At 56.9% G+C, this 10,859-nt stretch overlaps 1 protein-coding gene across 2 annotated transcripts; it reads left to right on the top strand.

Annotated features, from left to right (window-relative positions):
- Positions 1-2,757: 2,757 nt before the first annotated feature.
- FGFR4 (fibroblast growth factor receptor 4) lies at positions 2,758-10,659 on the top strand. 2 transcript variants are annotated; one of them, XM_077757119.1, is made up of 17 exons: positions 2,758-2,863; positions 3,554-3,817; positions 3,909-3,989; positions 4,110-4,276; positions 4,837-4,960; positions 5,478-5,668; positions 5,800-5,938; positions 6,259-6,452; positions 6,561-6,706; positions 6,793-6,914; positions 8,111-8,221; positions 8,308-8,498; positions 8,899-9,021; positions 9,111-9,181; positions 9,401-9,538; positions 9,794-9,899; positions 9,998-10,659. In XM_077757119.1, the coding sequence occupies exons 1-17, from the start codon at positions 2,773-2,775 to the stop codon at positions 10,142-10,144; spliced, it is 2,406 nt and encodes an 801-aa protein (XP_077613245.1). In that variant the 5' UTR covers positions 2,758-2,772; the 3' UTR covers positions 10,145-10,659. The 2 variants fall into 2 exon arrangements, with proteins under 2 accessions (XP_077613245.1, XP_077613246.1); XM_077757120.1 differs by having other exon boundaries at positions 2,773-2,863; positions 6,259-6,298; positions 6,561-6,656.
- The last annotated feature ends 200 nt before the right edge of the window (positions 10,660-10,859 follow it).

Here is a 10,859-nt window from a genome sequence, read left to right as displayed (position 1 = left end):
AAGCCGCTGTCAGGATAGAGCTGGTCCAGGAGGGGCGGGGCCCGAGGTGGGCGGGGCGCTGGGCCTCCCGCGGCCACGCTGCTGTCTCGGGTGCATTCCTGGCTCTCTGGCCCGGGGTGGAGGAGCGCCCCGGCCAAGTCTGCGGTCCCCGCTAGGCGCGGGTGTCGGGGCTGGCCGGAGCTGCTAGCGGGGCTGCGGAGGACCCAGGTGAGNGAGCGGCGGCGGGTCTCTGGGAGCTGCCCCCTCCCAGCACAGGGGACCTGGGCGTCCTCTCGGAAGGGGGGTGGAGGGGACGGTAAATCAGTAACCCGCAGCGCACACAGGGCCTTTTGTCCCGCTCCGTCCAAAGAGCACCCTGGCCGCGGAGCTGGTTACTCATTGCCCACCGGGGCGGGGGCGGGCCGGCTGTCTCTGCAGCTCCCCCACTGGACCTGCCGACTTGCACCTCCCCCCAGGGTGGCCGGGTAGGGGTGGAGGAAGAAGAACGCGCTGGTCCCTTGGCAGCTGGACTGTCTGCGCGCCCAGAGTATAGATGAGGAAGCTGAGGATCCGAGACGTGCAGTCACTTGCCCAGAGCCCCCCAACGCTTGAGTGCAGAAGGCTGGAGGAGAATCCAGGACTGTCTGATGCCAGTGTCAGGCCCTTCAGCCGCTGAACAAGGCAGTGGGTCTGTCTATCTGCGGCCGCGTGTGATCCGACTAAGGGTCCTGAGGTTACAAGGTCAGGGCAGCCCAGAATGTGAATAAAATCCTAGGCCTCCCCACCCCTTTCCCAGCTGGAGTTGTGGACCCTGAGAGCGGCACTCCCTGCAGAGCAGTTCAGGGTGGAGGGATTTTATGAAGGAGGGCCATGGAAACTGGGGATGTGTGCAGGGAAGTGGCATCTGGGACCGATGAAGAAGAGAAATGGGGACACAGAGGTGTGTATGTGCAAGAGAGAAGATATGCCCAGTTTTGAAAGTCAATGGTTTCGGGGCGCCTGGGTGGCTTAGTCGGTTAAGCGTCCGACTTTCGCTTCGGGCATGATCTCGCAGTTCGTGGGTTCGAGCCCCGCGTCGGGCTCTGTGCTGACTGCCAGCTCAGAGCCTGGAGCCTATTTCAGAGTCTGTGTCTCCCTCTCACTCTGACCCTCCCCTGCTCACCCTGTCTCTCTCTCTCTCTCTCTCTCCTAGAAATAAATAAAAAATATATATATTAAAAAAAAAAAGAAAGTCAATGGTTTCAGTGCTGAAGAGGCTGAAGATGCTGACTGTGCAACCAAAGAGATTGACAAGGGCAGAGAGGCCTGGGATGTTGGATAAACTATAGATTGGATCCTGCTGGACAAGGGCAGCCATTAAGGGCTTGAAAGCTGAGGGGATGTGGGGTGGTGACCTGGCAGATATTTGTAATTTTTAAAGCCCTGCTGGAGAGTGGAGGCTAGAGAGCCAAGAGAGATGTTTGCAAAGGCCCAAGCTAGAGATGACTACGGCCTGCCCTGGGTCCAAGCAACGGAGATGGGATGGACTACAGAAGAACTGAGAAGGCAGATGGACTGGAGGTGGAAGAGGAGTGAGAGGGGATGGGATGAGCTGATGCCCCAGCCTCAGGGGCAACCCAGGGAAGGAGCAATTTGAAGGCGGAGATAATGGCTTTGGCCAGGACAAACTAAGTGCCCCTGCCTCAGAGCCAGAGCTGGAAGGGGGGCAGCCACTGACAAGAAAGGGCCCGTTGGCTTCCTGGGCAAGGTAGATTCAGAGACACCAGTGCCTCATGACTGTTACTCAGTTCCAGGTAATAGCCAGTAGCCCTTGGTGACATAGGACATCCTTGGTGTCGTATGGAGAAGGATAACCAGATAGGGTGGGTGTGTACATTGCACCTGAAAGGAGCTGCACCAGATTGGACAAAGGCAAATCCAAAGTGATAGTCATGGGGAGGGAGGGAGGAGAACATTCCAACATCCTGTGTTCCCAGCCCCTACCTATGTTCTCCTTCATCCTCAAAACAGTCCTGTGAGGACAGAACCCAGAGAGGGACAGAGACTTACAAGCTGGTAAGAGTCAGGGTTTGAACTTCACTTTGTTGGACACAAGAGCCCATGTTGCCTCAAATAGAGTTGTGAGGACACAAAAAGTAGAGGTATTCCCAGCATGTGATTCTGGTTCAGAATGAGGAAGAACTACTGCTTGCCATGGAATGTACTGCCTTGTCAGTAGTGAGCGTCCTGCCACCGGAGGTATTCAAAGCTGGTCATGAAAATGTCAGCAATGCTATAAGAAGTGTGAGTCAGATCAGATAACATCCAGATGCTGAAGTTTGGCCTTGAATTGTATTTCTTTTTTTTTTTTNTTGGTTCTCCAGCAATAAATTCATTTATTCAGCAAAAAAATAAATTATGTGTGCTGAGAGCGAGCAGAAGATATGTCTCCATTCTCTGCTTTCCTCCAAGGAAAGAAGCCCCAAACTGCCCTTTCTGTGAACTTGTGCCAAGGTCTCAGCAGGACCGGAGGAGAGCAGGAAGCCCAGCCCTGCCCCCCTGCACAACCTACTGTGAGGGAGCTTTGGGCTCTGGCAACAGCAGACCTGCTTCCAGTCTCTGCCTTGCTGCTGCGTGGTAGGGGGGGAGGTTTGGACAAGTCTTCTAACCACTTCCTGTCTCAGTTTCTTCATCTGCAAAATAGGGGAATAGCACCACCAAAGGTGCATGCATAGCAGGAGTTCTTCTCCCTCCTTTTCAGGAAGGCAGTTGGTGGGAAGCCCAGCCTGGGTCCTTGTGAGCAGCAGGAAGGATATGCAGCTGCTGTTGGCCCTGTTGGGGGTCCTGCTGGAGGTGCCTGGGGCTCCAGCTTTGTCCCTTGAGGCCTCTGAGGAAATGGAGCTAGGTATGGCCTTTAAGGTGGGAGAGGATGGCAGGGGTGGTCACCTGGAGGGGGTGCTACTAGCTGAGCAAAGCAGGAGAAGATCCTGGCCCAGCCCAGTCCCTTGAAGAGGTGACAGCAGGGCAGGGCTCAACCATTTGAGACAAAGTGTCTGGCTCCCAACAAGCATCCACTCATCTTTGTGTCCACAAGAGAGGACTGACCTTGCAGGGTGAAGGGTCCCGTGCTGGGCTGCAGAGCTGGTGGTGAGCCCTTTGGCTGTGTGTGTGTATGTGTGTGTGTGTGTGTGTGTGTGTTCTGTGCACTGGGTGTGTGGTTTGGGAGGCCCAGGCGGCATGTATGGTACGTGCACTGTGAGTGTGGTGTGCCCTGGAGGTGTGGCATGTGCCCTGTATGTGGCATCTGTAGCCTGTGTTGTGTGTGTGTGTGTTTGTATGTGTGTGTCAAGCAGTGGCATGACCAGTCCAGCATGTGTGCCCTGTACTGTGTGTGTGATGTGCACCAGAGGCGTGGCAATTGCCTTACATGTAGTATCTGTAGCATGTGACGATGTGTGTACATGTTGAGGAGCAGCAGTTGTCCAGCATGTGTTGCGAGGTGCTTGTGCCCTGCCTGTGCAGCATGTTCCCCATATGCAGGGGGCTCCCTCAGCTGGGGCTGTGGGGCTCACTGACCTCTGCCCTTGGCCCACAGAGCCCTGTCTGGCCCCCAGCCCAGAGCAGCAAGAGCAGGAGCTGACCGTGGCCCTTGGGCAGCCTGTGCGGTTATGCTGTGGGCGGGCTGAGCGTGGTGGCCACTGGTACAAGGAGGGCAGTCGCCTAGCACCTGCTGGCCGGGTACGAGGCTGGAGGGGCCGCTTGGAGATCGCCAGCTTCCTACCGGAGGATGCTGGCTGCTACCTCTGCCTGGCACGAGGCTCCATGCTTGTCCTGCACAATGTTACCTTGGTTGTGGATGGTAAGGGGGTCTAGCAGGGGTTAAAGGGTGCCTGGGGAGAGAGATCCTCCCCATCCTAGACTTCAGACATCTCTCTTTATTCTCAACATAGACTCCTTCACCTCCAGCAATGGTAATGAGGACCCTAAGGCCCAAGGGGACCCCTCGAATGGGCACGCTTACCCCCAACAAGGTCAGTATGAGTGCTCAAGGACTCATTTTCCTACCTCCCAGCTGGTCACTGAGAAGAGACCTGTGTGGAAGCATGTGGTCATCCTGGGGGCACCAAGCTCTCCTTTCCCCTCCTCTCCAGCACCCTACTGGACACACCCTCAGCGCATGGAGAAGAAACTGCATGCAGTGCCTGCTGGGAACACTGTCAAGTTCCGCTGTCCAGCTGCAGGCAACCCCATGCCCACCATCCGCTGGCTCAAGGATGGAAAGGACTTCCATGGGGAACATCGCATTGGGGGCATTCGGGTGAGTCTCCAGGTTCCAAGACCATCTGCTCCTCCATTTTCACTCCCCTCTTGGTCCCCTCATACCTGTAAGTCATTCCTTCTCTAATGAGGAAGGCAGCTGTGGGCCCTAGAAGGAGCACTAAACTGGACTTGGACAGCTCTGATTCAAGTACCCACTCTGCCACCCTCTGGCAGATGACTTAATCTCGAAGCTTTAGCTTCCCATGGGACGTGGGAAGGATCACTAACCAACAGGTATTGAGTCTTAGCAGCTAATTCTCATAAGACCCTGCAAGGTCCACTCCAGGCTGTAGTGAGGAAGCTGAGACTCAGAGAGGGTAAAAACTGGCCCAAGGTGGTATAGCCAGGAAGGGTCCCTGCTAAAACTCAAAGACCCAAACCCAGGGCTCAGACACTTCCTGGAGCCTTCTCCTTCATCTCAGGGTCTCTTGGCCTGGCTTACTCAGGGCCTAGAGAGCTTGAGAAGACCCCTGTCAACAGGATTTAGCCCCATCATGCTCTTGACCCCTGGGTGGGCACAGGTCAGTGTCCCCTCATGGACATTTCCCCTGTCCCCAGCTGCGCCACCAGCACTGGAGCCTGGTGATGGAAAGTGTGGTGCCCTCGGACCGTGGCACATACACTTGCCTCGTGGAGAACTCCATGGGCAGCATCCGCTACAGTTATCTGCTGGATGTGCTGGGTGAGCGGACGGGCAGGCAAGGCGGTATGGGGGTGGGAGCCCTGACACTGCCCTCAGGTAGGGCCCAGTCTGGCAGGCAACATGGACTTGGCCTTAGATGGCTCAACTAAGTGTCCTAGTGGGGTAGAGGGAAGCATAGGGGGTAATGTTGGCCTGGAGGAACAGGGGTCAGCTGAGAGAAAAAGGGGAAAACATCCAGCCAGAGGGCACAGGCTGAATAAATGTCCTAGGTGTGATGAATACGATGCATTTGTGAAGAGGTATATGCCCGGAGTGTGCCATTTGAGTGGGGAACCACGTCTTGGAGGGTTTTAAATGCTAGACTGAAGCTGTCCTTGACCACAAAGGCAATGGGGAGCTATGTTGGGTTTCAGCAGGGTAGGCAGGGGGTGGATAAGATCTGAGCTCTATATCAGGAAGTTCCTTCCCTTGAGCTGGGGGGGAGGTTGGAGGCAGGTGGCCAGGATGCTTCTGTGGGTGCCACTGGTCAGGGTTGACCGCCTGGCCCGGCCCCCAGAGCGGTCCCCGCACCGGCCCATCCTGCAGGCGGGGCTCCCAGCCAACACCACAGCTGTGGTAGGCAGCGACGTAGAGCTGCTGTGCAAGGTATACAGCGACGCCCAGCCCCACATCCAGTGGCTGAAGCACATCGTCATCAATGGCAGCAGTTTCGGTGCCGACGGCTTCCCCTACGTGCAAGTCCTGAAGGTCTAGCCCCCACCAGCACCTGAGCCCTACTGTTCTCCCGTGGGGTGTGGGGGTTGGTCCCCAGCCTCCTTCCTAGCCACAATATGACCCCAGGCCTTGTTGTGACCCCTGAGTATGTCCCCCATCCCCAGACAGCAGACATCAATAGCTCAGAGGTGGAGGTCCTATACCTTCGGAACGTGTCAGCTGAGGATGCAGGAGAATACACCTGCCTGGCAGGCAACTCCATTGGCCTCTCCTACCAGTCAGCCTGGCTCACGGTGCTGCCAGGTGAGGACTTGAGGGGGCCAGGAGAGGCTGCAGGAACCCTGCTCTGATCCAGCTGTGGGCTGTGTCTTGTGGGCTTGGGACGTGGCATGTGGATTAATGTTTGATCCCTCATTAGCGGTCCTTTCTGTGCATGTCCATGTATGATTGCCTCATGAGCCTCTGGGGTACGGGTGGGCAGGACTGGGTATAGCTGCAGCTTTCTTGTCAAATGTCGCCATGTGTGCTGGGAGCTGTGAGGGCCTGAGTTAGAGGATGTGAACTAGCCATCTGACCACCAACCGGTCAGTTTTCTGTCTATATATGTGTCTGTCTGTGGGCAGAGGAGGACCTGGCATGGACAGCAGCAGCACCTGAAGCCAGGTACACGGACATCATCCTGTACGTGTCAGGCTCTCTGGCTTTGGTTGTCCTCCTGCTGCTGGCTGGGCTGTATCGAGGGCAGATACTCATCAGCCGGCACCCCAGGCGGCCTGCCACTGTGCAGAAGCTGTCCCGCTTCCCTCTGGCCCGACAGGTACCTTGCTGTTCCCCACCCCTTGCTGTGTCCCCATAGTGAGGCTCTTAGCCTGCCTTCCCAACCCAGCTCAGCGCCAGCAGGCTGAGCAAGTCACCCGCCTTACAGTTCTCCCTGGAGTCAGGTTCTTCTGCCAAGTCAAGCTCGTCCTTGGTGCGGGGCGTCCGTCTCTCCTCCAGCGGCCCTCCCTTGCTCGCTGGCCTTGTGAGTCTAGACCTACCTCTCGACCCGCTGTGGGAGTTCCCCCGGGACAGGTATGCTGCATGGGGTGAGGATAGGAATGCAGGTTCCAGGCTGGAATGATGTTCATATGGCTGAGGCCTTAGCTTTCTAATTCCAGGCTGGTGCTTGGGAAGCCCCTGGGTGAGGGCTGCTTCGGGCAGGTGGTGCGTGCAGAGGCCTTCGGCATGGACCCCGCCCAGCCTGATCAAGCCAGCACCGTGGCTGTCAAGATGCTCAAGGGTGAGTTGTGACCCCAGAGGAAGTGCTGTGGCCATGGGACTAACAGAAGGGGCTCATGGTGCTACCAGTTGAATACTAGTAGCCAAAAGGGCTTTAAGATGCCACCCTTGGGCCTAGGGCCCAACTCTGTGGCCAACCCTGGCAAGCCATTTCTGAGCCTGTTTCCTCATGTGTCACATGGGGTTAACAACAGTCCCTACCTCCTAGGCTGAGGCTCATGGAAAGTGTCTGATACATAAAATCTTAACCACTCGAATGATGAGGACTACAAGGATTTGGGGTGACTGGGGTTAGGCACCCCCATGTTAGCCCTGGCCCCATGTCAACCTGGGCCTCAGATAACCTTGTCAGCCTCACAGGCTTCCACCTCATACCCCCTCGGGACTTCCGAGTCACACCTTCAGCCTCCCAACCCAGACCCTCCCCAGGTCTGTCCCCCTGTGTCCACCACTCTAGAATAGCCCAAGCACCAGCCCCGAAGTGCCTAGGACACACCTGGGACCTGCTGTCAGGGCCTCTCCCTGCTGTCCCCCACCTCCTCTACAAGAACGGCCCAAACCACTGTTCTGCTCCCCAACCCCCTCCTCTCTGCACAGCTGGGGCCACCTGGTGCTTTCTGGGAGGCAGGGATTGAGAAATGTGCATTGTGAGGTCTGGCAGGGAGGGTATGTCATTGGCCCAGGGCCACAGGTCAGCCCCTGGTCCTCAGCCTTCCCAAGAAAATCTAGAGCAGCTTCTTCCCAGCCTCCCCTAGCTGTACCCCACTGGCAGCTCCCTGCATTCTCAGGCCAGATGCATTCCCAGTCAGACAGGCCTCAGGGCGCCAGCCTGCTTCCCGCACCTAGGAGCTCTTACCCCATCGGGAACCAATGCCAAACCTCCAGACACAGCTTCGTCCTGTTCGGAGTTCCTCCTCTCCCCCATTTCCTGGTCCCACTCACAGGAGCCTACCTCTTGCAGATCCTTGCTCTTGCTGTATCCTTGCAACTGCTCTGAGATGTAGGGCATGATCCACTGTCCCGTTTTATACAAGATGATCCTGAGGTTCAGAGAAAGTAGAAGACTTTTTAAAGGCCACACAGCCTAGCAGGGATCCGGGCCCAGACCTTCCTGACTCCAGCTCCAGCACTCCGTGTTCTATACAGTCCACCGCGCGGCTCTCCCATGTATAGTCACTCTGGCTGTCACCCTTGCAGACAATGCCTCCGACAAGGACTTGGCAGACCTGGTCTCCGAGATGGAGGTGATGAAGCTGATCGGCCGACATAAGAACATTATCAACCTGCTGGGTGTCTGTACTCAGGAAGGTGGGTTGGCATGGGGCCAAGGACAGGGGCAGTGGGGCGTGGAGCTGCAGCCTCAGCAGCTTCCCTGCACATTCTCACCCCTACAGGACCTCTGTATGTGATTGTGGAGTGTGCCGCCAAGGGAAACCTGCGGGAGTTCCTGCGGGCCCGGCGTCCCCCAGGCCCTGACCTCAGCCCTGATGGGCCAAGGAGCAGTGAGGGGCCGCTTCCCTTCCCTGCTCTGGTTTCCTGTGCCTACCAGGTGGCCCGAGGCATGCAGTATCTGGAGTCAAGGAAGGTATGGGTAGTGGCCAGCACTCTAGACCATTCTAGCTGCTCCATTTGTATCCTTTCCAGCCCCTGGCATTGAATGTCCCCATCTTCTCCCTCTCTCCCCTCTCCCATTGTCCTGTCTAAATGTTCCCAAGTCCTTCTGTACTCCCCATCCATACACAGCTGACACTGCATGCCCCCATTCCTTCCTCACACAATCCCTAGTTCATAGGGCAAGGGAAGAGGCCATGCAGGACAGAGGTGTGGGTCCTGAAGTTAGCTTTGGTTTCCCCCTCTCTGAATCTTGACTTCTTCATTCGTTAAATGAGTGGATGATGCCTACCCCCAGGGTTACTGTGAAGTACAGTGTGCCCAGCATCCAGCCATATGTCCTAATAAACCTAAATCCCCTGCCCTGCCCCCAGTGCATCCACCGGGACCTGGCTGCCCGAAACGTACTGGTGACAGAGGACAATGTGATGAAGATAGCGGACTTTGGGCTGGCCCGTGGCGTCCACCACATTGACTACTACAAGAAAACCAGCAACGTGAGGGAGGCAGGGCAGAGCTGGAAGGGGGGGGGCGGGCACCAGGACCTGTGGGATTTGGCATCAATGCCCCCACTTCTCCCACCCAGGGCCGCCTGCCTGTAAAGTGGATGGCACCCGAGGCCTTGTTTGACCGAGTCTACACACACCAAAGTGACGTGTGAGTCCTGGAGGTTGGGGGTCTGGAGTAGCTGCCAGCAATCACTACTCCACAAAAAGGGCAAAGCACTTGCCCAAGGTCATACAACCCTAGGACCTGAGTGTGACCAGACTCCAATCCTCACCCTCCATGGTGGATCATGCCTGCGAGGCGCCCTTATCCCAGCCCCAGGAGTAGGGAGCAAAGCTATGCCCTCCTGAGCACTGGTCCTGCCTCTAGGTGGTCGTTTGGGATCCTGCTGTGGGAGATCTTCACCCTCGGGGGTTCCCCGTACCCCGGCATCCCTGTGGAGGAGCTGTTCTCACTGCTGCGGGAAGGGCATCGGATGGACCGGCCCCCAAACTGCCCCCCAGAGCTGTGAGACCTCGTTCCCTTTTCTCCCACTTCACAGTCCTCATCCTCTGCTCTGACCGTGGCCTTAGGACCTAGTCCCCTAACTCACTGTCACCATCTGAGGGGAGATTCTGACCTGGATTCTGTGGCCCTTCCCCTGAGTGACCCCACCTAACCTTCATCAAACTCTGCCCCTTTATCATGCCCTCCACCCAGGGCCATGAGATCCCCCCTTCATTCAGTCCTGAGGCTCTTCTGACCCTCCACCCCCTCCACCAGGTATGGGCTGATGCGTGAATGCTGGCACGCAGCACCTTCTCAGAGGCCTACTTTCAAGCAGCTGGTGGAGGCACTGGACAAGGTCCTGCTGGCCGTCTCTGAAGAGGTATTGCTCTCCTCTTGTCCCGTGACCTCCCTCTGCCTCCTCCCCTCTGGGCCTCATCCCAGCTGATTACCAGGACTGACCAGCCCTGTTCCCCATAGTACCTAGACCTCCGCCTGACCTTTGGACCCTACTCCCCTGCCGGAGGGGATGCCAGCAGCACCTGCTCCTCCAATGACTCTGTCTTCTGCCACGACCCCCTGCCACTGGGGCCCAGCTCCTTCTCCTTCTCTGGAGTGCAGACATGAGCAGGGGCACAAGGTTGTCAGAGGCAGGCAGGCCAGCAGCCTTCAGCCTTCTGGCTTAGCTGCAACCTGGCAGTGCTTGACCTTGGCAGCCTTAGGCTCCAACCCTAGGGTATTGTCCCAGATTGCTAGTTCTGCTTTGGGGAGGTCTGTCCTTATCTGGCTTCAGATTCCCAAACCAGACTTCAATCCCAGTCTCTGGAGTCATGACCCAGGTGTTCTAATGCCCTGAGTGTTAGGGTTCTGCCTGGCCTCCTCGGCCTTAGTGCTTGGTCCTTGATCCAGGCGTTTGGCTGGACCTGGCTATAGAGCTTTCCTAAACCTCCTGGCTTCCCTGCACCAAGGGAGGTCTTGGACCTCTGAACGCCATTTCCCAGGCCTCCCCGGCCTCCCCTCTGCTGCTTGTCCCAGCATCCTGGTGGAAAGAGCATTGGCCCCTGTGCTCCTAGCTGAGTGGCTGGAAGCCTGCCAAAAACACAGAAGCAAATGGCCTTTTATAAATTATTTTTTGAAATAAACCTCTGTGTTCCTGGTGTCTTCCCTGCAGTGGATGGAGGGAAGGCAGGGTGGAGGGATCTCCAAGCTGGGAGTTTTGCCTGAGTGACACAGACTGAGGGCTCTATGCCAGGTCTTGGGTTTGCATCCACCTCCAGCTACCTCAGGGCGAACCCAGGAACCTGTGTGCACCTCTGTCTTGGTCTGTCTGTCTTGCTGGCCC

Source organism: Crocuta crocuta, unplaced genomic scaffold (assembly GCF_008692635.1).
Source record: "Crocuta crocuta isolate KB4526 unplaced genomic scaffold, BGI_CrCroc_1.0 scaffold131, whole genome shotgun sequence".
Classification (NCBI taxonomy): Eukaryota; Metazoa; Chordata; class Mammalia; order Carnivora; family Hyaenidae; genus Crocuta; species Crocuta crocuta.
Note: the sequence above shows the minus strand (reverse complement) of the source record. Positions and strands in the feature narration are given on the sequence as shown.

Bases quoted from the DNA above. Each gene is read 5' to 3' on its own strand.
- FGFR4 (XM_077757119.1), top strand. From the start codon at position 2,773: ATGCAGCTGCTGTTGGCCCTGTTGGGGGTCCTGCTGGAGGTGCCTGGG. The intron at 8,222-8,307 runs GTGGGTTGGCAT...TCACCCCTACAG, and splicing joins GGGTGTCTGTACTCAGGAAG to GACCTCTGTATGTGATTGTG. The intron at 9,539-9,793 runs GTGAGACCTCGT...CCCCTCCACCAG, and splicing joins CCAAACTGCCCCCCAGAGCT to GTATGGGCTGATGCGTGAAT.